This window comes from Montipora foliosa, chromosome 2, assembly GCF_036669935.1.
Source record: "Montipora foliosa isolate CH-2021 chromosome 2, ASM3666993v2, whole genome shotgun sequence".
NCBI classification, from domain to species: domain Eukaryota; kingdom Metazoa; phylum Cnidaria; class Anthozoa; order Scleractinia; family Acroporidae; genus Montipora; species Montipora foliosa.
The window spans coordinates 37,358,930-37,374,352 of NC_090870.1; the positions used below are offsets into that span (position 1 = coordinate 37,358,930).

Here is a 15,423-nt window from a genome sequence, read left to right on the forward strand (position 1 = left end):
GCATATTGGAACAGAGCCCGGAACTGAACAACCCGCCCGTGCGAAGGCTATGACTATAAAAAAGGAGGGCTTTCGTCCCACAGTAAAACAGGTTATAATTACAACATCTGGAAAAACGTTAACCCAGGTCACCGACCAAGTTACGAGTACAGCTCATCTGAGCACAACAATACCCTATGATATTTCTTCAGTTCACGGGCAAAGACACCAAAAGCACGCGTAATATTCTCATAACAAAGAGCGGAGGACTGAAGGTTCCTTTTATCTCCGCGTGATCTTTCTACTTCCTTTCGGTGGAATGTTTACAAACAGTAACAAGATGCGTTGCTTTTATAAATGTAGCAAAATTCACTGCAAGCGATCTCGTGAGAGTTACACGCCTCCACAGCCTTTGTTCCCTCTTCCTCAAGCCAATAACGGGTCGCAAGGTCATTTAATATTATTTCCATCTTCTCTCATACGTGCGTAAACATTTCCAGGATTTTTACAATTCTTTATTTGCTGGAACTCACTTAATTTTGTCGGGAAAGGGGAGAAGTAAGGAGACTAAACAACGCGTTTTTATTTCATGCATCACTCCGCACCCCGAGACCACAGTCAACGGCAATTGAGAGAAAACGAATCCTTTGGACGCAATCCGGAACTTTCCCTGATTGCTTTTCCTGTTATCTCCTTCCTTTATCTAGACTAATTAACAAGTTACGACACATTTAAAACATGTGAGAAGATATCCATGACTGAAGTCGTCAAAAGGCAATCCAGAGTTCAGAATCCATCGAGCACGTTTCATCACATGTCCAAATACCAAAACGTCACCTTGATGGCCATTTGGAGCAATAACAGGAACTCGCTGCTAATTGAAATAAACTGCTCGTAAAGATATCCTTTGCAAAATATCAGGTGATTTGTGAGGGATATAAATTGGGCGCTATCTAACAATTCCCCAGTCGGCTCTTCTACGGGCAACCTTTGCAACATGAAAGCGTTTGTTCTTTTGCTGTGTTTTGCCATCGCCCTGGTTCATGGATTCCCAGGTAACGTTTTCGTAGGCGTTGTGTTGCTCGCGGAGATGCTGAGATATTAATAACCTCTCCACGATTATTTTATTATTTCTCTCCTTTTTAAGACTGTTCAGCGTTTACGTCGTAAAATTCGACATGGGGTCAAAACTGTAACTCTGAGGTAGTTTCTAATGGATGTTAATTGTATTTTTAAATCGTTTTTGGAAAGAGAGCCGTAGACCTAATAAAGCGGTGAGAACGTTTATCAGGTTTGACATAGTTACCAAATTCCAAAATTACAGCCAGATCGAGGTTTTGGAAGGCGTAGTTGATGAGGCAGAAGTCATAAAAGTTTTCGTAGTCGAGAGTCCAGTCCAATTTTTACCAGTGTAAATTGCTTGAATAATGCATGTGTTCCGAGTAAATCACAGACAAGCCCATGATTGCAAAACATTTTCTGGACTTAGTTTTCCAAATGAGTGCAACATTTTGTTCTTCATTCTTCATTGAACTTGAACAGGGAGGAAAAGTTGGGGAAATAAAAAAAGGACAGGGCATGCCAATAAACCTATCAACAAGGCGGAAAAGCACTTTGACTTTGAAAACTGGAAAGTAAGACAGGATGTGCAGAGGGAACAATGGAAAGAACCCGTAAGAGTGAAGATGGGTCGGCACCACCACACAGCAATGGACGACGCTCCTTCGGTACGCTGGTGCGTCATCAGTCCGTGTGAGTTGGAAAAGTGCAAAAGGATGGCTACAGAGTTTAACTACATGGTCAACCCTCACCTGCACTGGAGCTGTGTCATGGAGAAATCCAAAGAGGCTTGCATGGAGGACATCAAAACTGGACAAGCAGACGTCATGATGGCAGAAGGAGATGAGATCTACAAGGCAAGCAGGATGTATGATGGCCTGATTCCAATCATGACTGAGAAGTACAGTGACACCTATCAAAAACATTACTCCATTGTATTGGCGAGGAAGGACAACAGTGACATCAACTCCTTCCTAGATATGGCTCAGAAAAAATCGTGCCATTATGGAATGGATACAATGGCTTCATTCAAGACACCGATGTGTTCCCTCATCCACGATGGGGTTGTCCCAAAGGTCGGGAACGTCTTCGACAGTGCTGGGGAGTTCTTTAAGGAGAGTTGTGTCCCAGGGGTACAGCATGTCAACTACAATCCTAACATGACCAATCCGGATTCTCTGTGCAGATTATGCAAAGGTAAGCAAAAATAAGCTTGTTTGTAACTTTTGTTACTCGCTACTCCTTATTATCCCCGATATTAAAAAAAAAAAAACATATTTAAGAGTTCTCTAACTTTACCCTCGAGGTCTGTCCATATTTAAAAATGTCTCACCGCAGAGAATTTTACCACTTTTCCAGTGGTTTTAAATAAACTCACCGTTTCATATATCTAGAATGAAGTCATTAATACCTAATATTTGGAGACGTTGTGAGTATATCTATTGTTGAAATCATTTAATTTATTCAAACCTCTGATCTAGGAAGGAAAGGTTTGATAGCACAAGGACTTCCCTTCGCACTGATAAAACATTAAATCAATGTCAATATACTTTTAATTGGTCAGAATTTTTTGAAAACGGAAATGAATAAACCTAAATCCTCTTGAACCGGCTTTTTTAAAGGGCTTGTGACCACGGAACATAAGTGGATTAAAATCACACGCATAGTCATTAATATCTGCTAGGTCAAAAGTTCACTGAGGAGTATGATACTGCTTCTCTTGACTGTTGTTGTGTAACAAAAGCATTGTAGGGCGTTTCCTATACAAATGATATGGCGTTTCTACAACAGTTATTCAGCTATCTTTGTTACGCATGAAATACTTGAAATCGGGGTAGGATTTCATTTTTCTACCATAAAATGTACCAGCCTTTTGTGCGAGAAATGTCTCTATCATGAGTTTTTAATTGAATTGCAAAAGAAAACAAACAAAACTTGCACATATTTCGCAGTGGAAGATGACTCGGGAAACTATTGAGATTACTCTCTAAACTTTTCTATCATCTAAAGTTTCTTCAGGCCTATGTATTTCCTTCGTTTTTGTTGATGAAATATACTCCGGCTCTAACAACGCTCTGGCAGGTTTGAAGGTGAGAACCAGACCGGCCTTTTAAGGAGGCAAAAGGTTTTGTTTAATATTTTTTTGAGGATTTTAAAAGCCTGAGCCATGCAGCGTAACCTTAGATGAATAAGATAAAGTAACATATTTCGAAAGAAGTTTTAAATTCCAAGTTCAAACCTTGGTGAACAAAATTTCGATTTGACGTGTGCGAACTTTGTTCTAGCTGGTATTAATTACATCCGGCTAGTCATTCCTTTCCGTTTTCTCTTGCTTGAGTAAACAGCCAAGACAAGACCCATCAAACTTTCAACTTTTTTAATTATCCGAAAAAGAGGCATTTTCTTTATGATAGGTGTCGTGATGTTGGGCCTTCCCTAAGTTCATCTACTATTAACCATTTAAATATTAATTTTTTGTGAACTTTTCCGGCTTAAAGTTCTTCTAGCTGTTGAGTTGTTAAAGAACGTGTTTGGGCCTGTTGAAATTTCCACTTGGATCAAAATACATCCATGATCACTGCAACTTTCTGTAGTGAAATGAGTCACAGTACTTTCTAGTATTTGTTTAAGTGCACAGTCAAATGTACGATGGAAACTTTAAAATCTCTCAACTTCTGAATGAAGACCTTCACCATTTAAGGTTTGCGCATTTCAAATGTAACACAAGTCATTTGACCTCTGATTTCCCCTATACAAACACAATCTTTCAGCTCTGTGACGTCCATTTCAAAATGGGGGAATTAACCGTTTTGTTACTTACTCCGGAAGGGGTGATTAGAGAGGGACCGGTCATAACAATGCTAGCCACCGCGCACCGGTGGCTCAGTTGGTTGAGCACCGGAATGTCACGCGGGAGGTCGTGAGTTCAACTCCGGCCGGACCAACACTCGGGATCTTTAAATAACCGAGGAGAAAGTGCTGCCTTTGTAACTACATCTGCAAATGGTTAGACTTTCAAGTATTCTCGAATAAGGACGATAAGCCGAAGGTCCCGTCGCACAACCCTTCGATGTCTTTAATCCTGTGGGACGTAAAACTTGAACCCACACACCGTGTCGCTACGAGTAGGGCACGTAGTTCCCGGTGTTGTGGTCTGTCTTCTGTTGAGTATCATGGTTCGGAGGGTAAAAAAAAAAGGGGCCACAGTAATTGGCGCAAGCTGTTGTGGCGCTCTGTCAGCTTGACTGGCAAAGTCTGTAAATCAAATCAAATCAAATCACAAAATCTCCCGGCTGAGACCTTCCCATTTTTCGTTCTTTTGTATCATGACCTGTTAAAGAAAGCTAAGTCCCCTACCCCTCTCTTCACCCATCTCAACTGCAAAGTTGTTTAGAGGTGGCACATTTAAGCCAGCCGTATCTCAACATTGCTTTTTGAGGGAAGGGAGGGAGACGTAATAGAAAGATTTACACCTCATGAAAAAAAAGTGTTTTTAGATGTAGACAAGGAAGTTAACTTCAAAATATCTTTCTGTCTTTTTTCTGGGCTTGTCTACCTATCAGCTTACCGTCTTTTGTTCTCTCACTCACAGGACCGAAAGATGACTTTGACTTCTGTATGACTCTATCTGACAAGGAACCCCATTATGGGTTCACAGGCGCACTGAAGTGCTTGCGTGATAATCACGGGGATGTGGGATTCTTTCACAGCTATGACGTTATGAAGAACTTTCAAGCTCTATCTCAGGAATTTGAACTTGTGTGCAAGAAGGCGAAGAAGTCATTGGATTGGGACAATATCGACGATGGTGACTGCCATTTAGCCGAAGAACATCCTCAGGTCAGTACCCTTAAAATATTTGGTCTGTCAGGCTATTATTTGATGTAATCACGCAACTAACGGACGTTTTGCTGACTTAAATCCACAGTGTACCCAATAAGTAATTTCCGGTGACATAGATGTAAACGTCTCGTGGTTTAAAGAGGAATAGTAACCAAATGATTTTGAGGATCTTCACTAGATTTAATTCATCTTAAAAGCAACTTTGAAATAGCATTCCCCGTCGAATTATCAGAATTTAAATTCGTTCCATTTTAGTCTTAGACTTGACAAAAATGAAGCGGACAAACGCGATGGAAAGAAAAGTAAGGAGTAAAAAACACCAAGAAGTAAAATTTAGCCTTGCGTACAATAAGCGAATGTTATGGTCATGGTGTATGGCATTTGTTTTTTTTCCTAGGTTTTGATAGTATCTAAGGACAAGCCAAAAGAATGGATTACGCTCTGCATAAGGGCTCTTGAGAATGCTTCAAAGACGTTTTCGTCACCAGGCACCATTACGAATGGGTTCACTTTGTTCGATTCCAGTCCCTACTGCGCCAAAAACGACCATGAAGACGATCACCACAAAGGTGAAGAAAAAATCGTTCCGGAGGAGACAACGTGGAAAGTGCAAAACTGGATGAAGAGCAGTCACCTTATCTTCAAGGATTACAGCAGCTCACTGGAGACCATCCATGAGGTAAGTTTGATCTTGTTTTGGCTCCATTTTATGGGAACTGAATATCCGTTGGTCCCGTTCCATTAACCCAGCAATCTTAAGACAAACGAAAGGGTAGCCGGGATGGATGAAGCATTGAACTAATACTACACTCGCCGATTTTGGCTGATTTTGAAGCACAACAACGGGGTAGTATGTCTTATTCCTCTTGTTAATAGAGGATGAGCCACCGCGCACCGGTGACTCAGTTGGTTGAGCACCGGGCTGTCACGCGGGAGGTCGTGAGTTCAACTCCGGCCGGACCAACACTCAGGGTTTTTAAATAACTGAGGAGAAAGTGCTGCCTTTGTAATTACATCTGCAAATGGTTAGACTCTCTAGTCTTCTCGGATAAGGACGATAAGCCGGAGGTCCCGTCTCACAACCCTTCAATGTTCATAATCCTGTGGGACGTAAAAGAACCCGCACACTTGTCGCAAAGAGTAGGGCATGTAGTGCCCGGTGTTGTGGTCTGTCTTCTATGGTGTATCATGGTTGGGGGGGTAAATGCTCGGAGAAATTAGCTACACCAAGCTACTCTAAAAATCCGAGGGTAAATAAAGATATATGATATGATGATGATGATAGCTTCAAATTAATCTTGGAGCGATTTGGCCCAATCAAATCATGCTGTTAGCAAATGATTTTGAAAGGTAATTGAATAAAAAGATCACCCTGAGCTGTATTTGGAAACTGTATTAAACTACTACATGCATATAGCGGATTCAATACCAACGCCATTTGAGAAGAATAGCACAGATACGCATGATATAGAGTCCCCACACCATCATAATGCCAACCCAGGCAGGTAGTTCAGTTGAACATTAACTCTATCTACCCAGAGGCTTGGGACATTGCTCTAAAATTTACTCTAAGGGATTTTGAGCACAATCGATCTGTGAGTGGAAATCGGCCCAATCTAGACAAGGCGGCCTTGTAAGTTGTTTTTATTTTCTGTAAAACAACAACGGCACGGAGAGAGATTAATCGAGAACTGAGATAAAAGCAACAACCATTTACTGTTTCATTTGGTTCAAGGAAAATCGAACTCTCCTTAAATTCCTTGATCGTGATATCTGGAAAACCTGTGAACAACTCGAGCCCAAGCCTCGCGCGTTTATCTGCGTTGTTGGAGACAAGGAAGTGAAGAAATGTAAAATGACAATTGATTCTTTCCAGGGGATAACAGGTGAGATGTAGTAACTAAGATGTCCCAATATGTTAGCTGCTATACATATTTCAGATGTTAGCGCTTTCTGTAAACAAATGAGAAACGAAGATTAAATCGTTTACAGCCCGTCATTAGGTCAGGGTCGTAACGAGGTATGTTTTTTCGTAGCTGATACCATATTTTTACCCAAAATCTTGATCCCTGATCGCAAAAACGATGAGAATTTTGATCCCTAATCCCTGATTCCATGAAAAACACTGCTGATCCCGATCCCACGCGTTATGGTTCCAGATCCCAGGGCTGTGATCCCTCAACTGATCTCTGATCCCGTCCCTTTTCAGGCCTTTGATCCCTTATCCCACAAACCTTGTTACGACCCTGTTACGAAATTTCATGTCCTCGTAAAATGGTGCTACTTCCACAGCCATTGTGGAGGTCAAGCATTCAAGTTTGGTATGGTTATCAGGGACGCAAAGGTTGCAGAGATCGTCTACTATGACGAGATTATAATTATCATCAACAGTAATAAAATCTAACTTCAACAACAACCTTAAATGTAGTAAAAACTCAAAGGTGAATCTGATTTTTGTGGATTGACTAGATAAAGGAATGAATGAGTAATTTGGCACTTAAATCACGGATTTTTCATGTGCAAATGTGTTGATACTCTGAACTGCCCCTTTTGCTCTATAAATGCGAACTTCCTTTTTATAACAACATAAAAAGTCAAGGTTAACGTTATCCAATTTTTGTGGGACACTTGAGTAAAATCTCTAGATACAAGTGATGTGGGAACCGGTTGTTTTGCCAGTGCCCCGTTTTTTTATTGCAGTAAATTGTCTGGAAAGAAAACCTTATCTCTCTCTCAACAGAGTTGAGACAGAATGTTTCCTGGGGATGTGTGAAAGCCAGTTCAAAAAAAGAGTGCGTGGACTTGGTGGCGAAAAACTTAGCAGACATAGTTGACCTTAATGCGACAGAGATGTTCATGGCAGGAATAGATCATAATTTAGCACCTTTCATGGGAAAAAATTACAAAGGGTAAGATGCTTTCAGAAGAAAAGTTATTAATTCAGCGTTTCTTGTGCAGATTTCCTCTGTTACGTTACATTGGCTTTATATTCGTTCTTTTAGAACACGAATTGTTTGTTTTACAAAAGGAGGAGCGTACTAGCGAAGGAGACTATAAACAAAAAAATTGACAGTCAGTTGACTATAAGAGATATTTTCTGAAGAAGAGCACATTACATCCACATGCAAGAGGATATGAAGGAAGGGAGCAAATCCCCCATATTTTGCCCTATTCCGATGAAAATTGTTTGAAATCTGTTATTAGCTTTTTGTCATAAAAATAGATTTCAAATACTTATCATGAGGCACAAGGATTGGCTGAGTCTCTTACCATATTCTCTTGCCACATGCAAATACCTTTGTGACAAGAGTGCTTTTTAAATTGCCCAATTTCGCCAGCCGCAATTGACCCCCAATCCTCTCCCCATTTTTTCATCTCTGAGATTATTATACTACACAATATTGAGAGATTCATTTTGTTATTATAGCAAAGCTCCATGGACAGAGAGTATTACCATTGGTGTTAAGCTCAGACAAGACAAAAGAGAGCTCTCCGAAGATATGAGTGGTTGGAAGATGTGCAATGGGGGAATTCACAAAATCAATGGATTTCTTCACCCCATGGGATGGCTGATGGCAAATGGCACGATAGAGCGCTCAGGATCGCCGTTGAAATCAGTCGTGTAAGTGGTTTTTCCACCTGTATAGTTGCATATTCCATAGAATTCCACAGATAAGAGTCGTAGTTGAAGGCCATCATGAATCGCGCAGGCTGATTGGCCCCCTCCTCACTATCGATTGAGTAGTTAGTTTACGAAGTTTCCAGAAAGAAAATGACAAATTAAAAAAAAAAGAATATTCCAGAAAGTAAATAAGGAACGAAAATCAAAATTGATGACAAGTTTCAATGTGTTCACATTTGTGTTACACTAAAACATTTATCTTCATTTGCGGTCTTGGCTACGCAGAGCATTGATAACCTGATACTCGGATAGAGAGAATTACCTCATCAAACATGCTTCAAAACTTAACTTTGTTCTAAAGTAGTTAGCGCATAAGTAGCTTATTCCGTTTTTTTGTGTCTTAGGACGGCGAAGGCGGAGGAAAGCTTAATAATGTGACACAATATTGACCACTATTCTATAATCGTCGTTTCTCAAGAATAGAAAACTAGAATTGAAAATAATAATGATATTTTTATCATATAACAATACAAGCTCCAGTTATTACAGTTTTCCAAGTTAAGGTCTTGTGTAAAACCGGGTCATCCGGATGATAGACTCGTTGAGCAGAATGGCCGATAACCAACTCCAAAGCAAATAAATAGCATCAACTGGAGTAGAATTTGAACCCTAGTTATTAGCTATAGTGGCAGGCAAGTTCTCGTGCCATCACTTTTCTCTCTGATGAAATATACCGTTTGACGTAAATTGTACTCTTACTCTTTTTTTGTTCCTATCTTCAGTGATCACTTTGGAGAAAGCTGCGTTCCAGGAATGAAATCAGTAGATCTCATCAAACACCCGCTGTTTTCGCGCACTTTCGACTGGGACATGCTTCTTCAGAAAGTCAAGTGGGAGGACTGGTACACGACACCTCTCTGGATCAAATGGCAAGATAAAGAGGCTGGCGCTGTCAATGACTACCAATCAATGCATGATGTTCATGACTTCGAATCTCCAGAATTCCAAAAGATGACACAGATCCTGATGTCGGAGCAGCCAACGACAAATGTCCATCTTACGCCAAAGATTCAAGATCTGATGGAAATGGTGAATATTATAAGCGATGATCACAGTTCTTTTTGAGTTTTTTTTTTAAGAATTAATATATTTCTTTCGGTAAGAATGGCGCGACATCGCATTTCTAAATGGTGATTACTCGATTGATCATTGTCAGTTTAGAGTAAAATTCAGGTAGTGCGTAACTCTTAACTTTACTAGATCGGTGTCGGATGCATCTGCATAGTGTACTATTGTATACACCATTCTTTTCCATTGTTGAACCAGTCCCGAGAGTAGATCGTTTTTCTATTATCAGTGTGATGTTCGTATTAGACGTAAGAGAAAACAACAGTGGATTGGTTATGACTTGCCAAACACCTTTCCGACATAGCTTTAGCAAAACAAATATGAAGCCACTTAGATCACAAAAATGCCTTTTTTGAAAACAACGAATAAATTCCCCTCACTATTCCCTCGTCTCCAAAAGTGATGCCTCATACAATTTTTTGACACTTAGTGTTTCACAAATATATTAAAAAGTGGTTTCTAAGTTCCGTTTAATTTCCTCGCTAGAAACACGTTGTGCTTGACTTGATACGTCACGCAGAATAGCATTTAGAAATAGCTATCGATAGTATAGGAAGTTTCATTTCCTCCCTGGCCCCAGTTGTTGGAAGGGCGGATAGCGCCATCCACTGGATAAATCGGGCACTATCCACTGGATAACTCAATTGGTATTGCTGGTGTTAATCCGCTGGATAGTGATATATACAGTGGATAGCGTTACCCACCTTTTGAACAACCGAGGCCAGAAGAACTATTCATAGCCTGCACACAGTCTCTCCGTGCGTGGAATGGCGTGGGGTGAACTGCTCAGGAATTCTCTTGCTGTTGACCACGCAAGAGAGCCTGTGTGCAGGATAAACTACTTAAGGCTTCTTTGGTTCACACGTGAGCTGGCCGTTCTATTTTAGGTGAAAAAAGACTTCAGTTGGGACCATTACGGTGGTGTGAAGGACTTCTACGGCATGGAAAAACCCGGCTGGAACATGATTAGCTGGGTCTGGGAGAAACCAGCGGACTGGACCGAGATTGAATGGCAACTATTTTTGAGCTGGGCAGGGAAGATTTGGGATCAAAAGGAAGACTTGGAACATTATACCAGCAACTGGATGGATAATGCCTGGACTGTGTTTAAGACTTGGATAGATCATGAATATAACGATTACACTCAAGATCACAAGCCCCTGCATAAGGACATCTTTATCAGGTAACTAGCCACAGTATTGACATGAAAGCAAGGAAGAACCTTGCACTAATCGATACAATTCTGAAGAAATTGTCACTAAGAAGCATGAAAATATTTCGGGATCAACGGGATGCAAAGGTGTCAACTCTTTAGCACCTTTTCAATGCTGCAAAAAATAGCTACGACGCTACATCCAGTCAGTAGAGCATGTTAATTTTTGGGCCTAGTTCTTACCTTGAAAGTGCAGATTTTGCACAAAATGAAGCAACTTTCGTCAAAGAAGAATGAAAATATTCAGGGCTACCCAGTGGGAAAAAGAGCATGAGGCTTTGAAAGGTTCAAAGTTTCCATTGAACCGTCTTAGAAAGAAGCCTTACTGCTTCGACAGGACCCCATGATTAGAAAGTCCATCTCGGCTACGAATGGGCTCGTACAACAACACACGAGTAGGCAGAGCTAGGTTTGGACAGGCATTCCGTGGACACGATCAGAGACATTCCCAGGCACGTTTATTCCATATGGTGCCTATATATTTTCCCCTGAGAACGAAACAAATTTCATGCTTGTGCAGAACGGTTAGTTTTCATTAATTCAGTGTTTAGATGTTACAGCCAATAAACAAAAACTGAAAAATAACATGGTCTTCTGTGCTTTGGACCATTATATTTGAATGCTCCAGCTCATGGACTCCAAGCAACTCTCGTTTTGAAACCTTAAATCATGAAATAAAACATGAAGTTAATTTAATTAGAATTAACAAGCGGCAAACGACGTCTTTTTAATGATCGTATTATGTTATTTTACATTTTCAAGGTTCTCGTTGCTCAGCGACCGCTATCACTGGCTTCTACAACAATGGCAAAACCTGCAGTGGAACGACATCAACCTCAAATATTACCGAGAAAGGTTGTGCGATCTTTGCGCTGGCCTTGGTGATAACAAATGTTCTACGGGTGCCGATGAAGACTATTACGACTACCATGGCGCGTTGAAGTGTCTCAAAGAAGGAGATGGAGATGTCGCTTTCATAGACTGGTACACCTTTGATGATGCAATCACGCAGAACGCTTACAATAAGAATGACTTTGTTCTTCTGTGTCCAGACGGAAAAACAGTACCTGTAACCGGAATTGAAACCGTAAAAGAATGCAACTTTGGTAGAGTACCATCCAGTGCACTTGCCACCTGTAACATGCACGATGGGGTGTGGAGGTGGAGGGTTACCAAAGCCTTACTCCATGCGCAGAAAACGATGTCAACAGAGATGTTCAAATATGGCATATTTGGATCAGATACGGAGGATCTGTCATCCATACCGCTTATTAACCAGACCTATCAGGTTTGGCTTGGCCCAATGTTTCTTCTCGCCATGGAGGGGATCATGCAACCAACAGGTATTTGTTATTTTTTTTCTTTTCTTAGAAGGTGCTAGAGACTACTATATACGGAGCGTGTTTCAACGTCCACCATGGATACTATTATTTCATCTAGTAGAGCATGTACATTTTTTTTTCTGCGGTTACTTGTAAGGTGAAAGACCAGCCAACATACAAAACCATCTAACATGTCTACTTTTCTCTGCTCTACAGTTCAAAGGAAGTCCTTGCAAGACAATGTTGATATCATAACTGTGGACTGCGAAGGCCATGAATGCGATCATGATCAACTCGACCTTCCTTCCTGTGATGAATGTGAAGAGGACCTCATGTGTAAGCAACACTGCTGGAAAGTTGAGCCTTCTGTTGACGACAAAACAAACATGCGTAAAGGGCATGCCGGAAAGAAGGAAAAAATGATGAAGAAGATGACGATGAAAATGAAGATGAGAAATGTTGGAGAAGACTGGATGACACCACAAGACTCACCCGAAAAACGTATGGGAATGAAGAAAAAGCCGGAGGTGATTCTTTGGAAGCCTGAAGGGCTAAAGATATACCCAATAGTTCACCGTTCTATGCACATGGGACTATTTTCGATGAGAGGGAACATGAAGACAACCATGGGCGGTAAGGTTTCGATGAAATACGGAATGAAAATGCCAGGAATGATGCACCATGATGAGAACAATTACATGGGACCAATGAAGTATGGCTTGAAACCAATGAAACATGTCATGGGACCAATGGTGCCAGTTATGATGCATACGATGCCTGTGGGTTCGATGAAATGTCTGAAGACCAAAGGGAAGATGATGGGATATCCAGGCTTTACTAAGGACAAAATATTGAACCACCAAGGAGTACCTAACCATAATATGGAAACTGGACCGATCATGCGTAGTCAAAAATCAATTCGAGGCGAGTTCTACAGCAACGTGGTCTTTGCTAGGAATGGAACATGCAACGTCATTGTGCGTGATCTACGTTGTTTCGGCGAAAAGAAGTATATCAGAATGTGGGCTGGTCGTGTCAGCAAAACCCTCATTTCTGTCCCAATGTGTCCTCGCCCAACCGACATTAAGAAAACTACCGCCCAGTTCACCTGTAACACAGGTGCCAGCTTCATCAAATCCGTCCAGCTCCCGGTAAGATGCTCCTACGTGCCATGCAATCCGGGCTTTTGGGTCCCACAATGGACCGATGACCACTACTGGGATCGTGACAATTCGTTTCCTGGGAACTTCTGGGGAAACCAGGAATGGTGGAAGTTCGACCAGCGAGGTGACAACGACAACTGGTTTTTGTCAAGTCAAGACAGCAATCGTTTGAATGAAAGGTTTGAATAAGGTGTCACGGAAAGGCCCAATAGGAGCGGTGTCTTGTTGTATGTTATTACTCATTTTCATTGCTTCAGTAGCATGCTAAACGAAATTGTACTGGACAATTTTCGAAATAGGGGAGCAACGCTAATGTTTTAGATTTCAAATGCAGATCCTACTATATCACCATGTTGTTTCTGTTATTTTCTGAAGAGTAGCTTTCATAATTAATAACTGAACTACAGGCCATTATTATGCAACCGATCTAGTAGTAAGTGTTTCATCCACAAATGTCATATGATAAAAATAGGTACTTGATCAGTTACGATATCCTTACATCGAAATAATTGCATCCTGTTATAGGATTTTGTCGCTTTGTTGGGTCGCTGTGCGCGAGCAGTACGATGAAGGGTAATTGTATTAATTTTCTCTGAAATAAAGTCCTACTTTTGTGAGTTATTTACGCTTGAGATCTTGTTCATGAAATTATTTTAGAATAGTAGGTAATTTGTAAAATTCATTCTGAGATTAGAAAACTATATGCGGAAATATCAATGATATTACCTGGGTCTGATTGATGAAGAGAGCTGCAACTTTTCGGGCGTACTATCATTTACTAATAAGAGGTTTTTCGGAAAAAACTTGAATGTTTACACGTCTTGTAATTATCTGAGATATTGGAATGGATAAAACTCATCCTCTTTTTGAAAATGAGTCAAGCTGAGGAAGGATTTTTTATGCAAGTTCGTTTCACAATATAAAAGTAAGAATCTAAACACATCGTCAATTTGCACTCCGCGGGGAGATTTGAGCCCTGGGCTCCTGGAGCACCCGAAAAGATGTTTGCTTGATTTGCGCAAAATATATTGACCACCCTATGGAGGTTCAAACCATTTCCAACAGTTTCAAGAGACTGTCTTATTACAAGGTTTGACTTCACGACGTAACGTTTTCATATAACGGCAATGTTATGGCATCATATAAAACACCAATTTTCGCATAAAAAGACGCATTCATTGTTGTGGTGTAATATGTCACCTTATTTTTACATGAGCTCGGATTCCTTTGTTCTTTTCGGGGGGAATATGTTACATAACCCCCAAATGAACTGTCTGAAAAGCTGGGTGCGGCTTTGATTGTTTGAAGTGAAGAGCGAGGCTAATGAACAGCTAATTTAAATGCTAGGGGATTATGTGTTAATATTCAAGGGGGACTGATAAGTGACTTATCCCACTTGCATATTAATACATAATCCCCTCGCATTTAAATTAGCTGTTCATTAGCCCTGCTCTTCCTGCCAACAATCAAAGCCGCACCCAGCTTTTCAGACAGTTGATTGCACAGTGTCTTTAAAATTCCACTGTTTGGAGCTACCACGAAACTGTCGCCGTCATTTATTGGTAACCAGTTTCGCTCTGTAACCCACTCATCCCAAACTCGTGTACTCCACGAAGTTGCCCTTTTAGTGTTTTGTGGTATTCTTGCTTCATTCCTCGCCTGAATTTCCTAGTCGGTTACAGTAGTGATCCCTCGGCCGGAATCTTCTTTATCTGTACAAAGGTCGGTCAAAAGATCCTCGGTGCGTAAATTGAAATTGTCAACTGCTTTCTCGTTGTCTGCACCCGCAAATAAAGATTCAAAGTTGTTTTCCGAAAGCTCAATGGGCCATTTCCGAGTTGCTGTTTGTCTCGGTTTTGAAGTGAGTCTTGGTGCTCAACTATTGTAAGGGAAATGAGCTGGATTTGCATAAGAATACGCAACTCATTTCCATTTGAATGGTTGTGCACCAGAACTCGCTTTGAAACTCAGGCAAGCAGCAACCCGGAAATGGGCTGTTGAGGTGTGGCCACTAAAACTGCTTTGAGTAATAAACAGTTGTGACTCTGAAACGCTCAACATTGCTGGCCTGTTCCTAGCATTCACTTCGAACAA

General features: G+C 40.9%; 1 protein-coding gene across 1 annotated transcript; it reads left to right on the forward strand.

The window, feature by feature from the left end:
* The first annotated feature begins 879 nt into the window (after positions 1-879).
* On the forward strand, positions 880-13,950 carry LOC137992999 (major yolk protein-like). The gene is made up of 11 exons (XM_068838645.1): positions 880-1,034; positions 1,522-2,235; positions 4,631-4,878; positions 5,279-5,560; positions 6,617-6,767; positions 7,622-7,790; positions 8,309-8,503; positions 9,286-9,592; positions 10,519-10,814; positions 11,607-12,187; positions 12,383-13,950. The coding sequence occupies exons 1-11, from the start codon at positions 977-979 to the stop codon at positions 13,516-13,518; spliced, it is 4,137 nt and encodes a 1,378-aa protein (XP_068694746.1). The 5' UTR covers positions 880-976; the 3' UTR covers positions 13,519-13,950.
* Positions 13,951-15,423: the final 1,473 nt, after the last annotated feature.

Excerpts from the sequence above, each read along its gene's own strand:
- LOC137992999 (XM_068838645.1), top strand. The coding sequence starts at position 977 with ATGAAAGCGTTTGTTCTTTTGCTGTGTTTTGCCATCGCCCTGGTTCAT. Across the intron at positions 1,035-1,521 it reads CCTGGTTCATGGATTCCCAG|GGAGGAAAAGTTGGGGAAAT; the intron begins GTAACGTTTTCG and ends GAACTTGAACAG. Across the intron at positions 5,561-6,616 it reads CACTGGAGACCATCCATGAG|GAAAATCGAACTCTCCTTAA; the intron begins GTAAGTTTGATC and ends ATTTGGTTCAAG.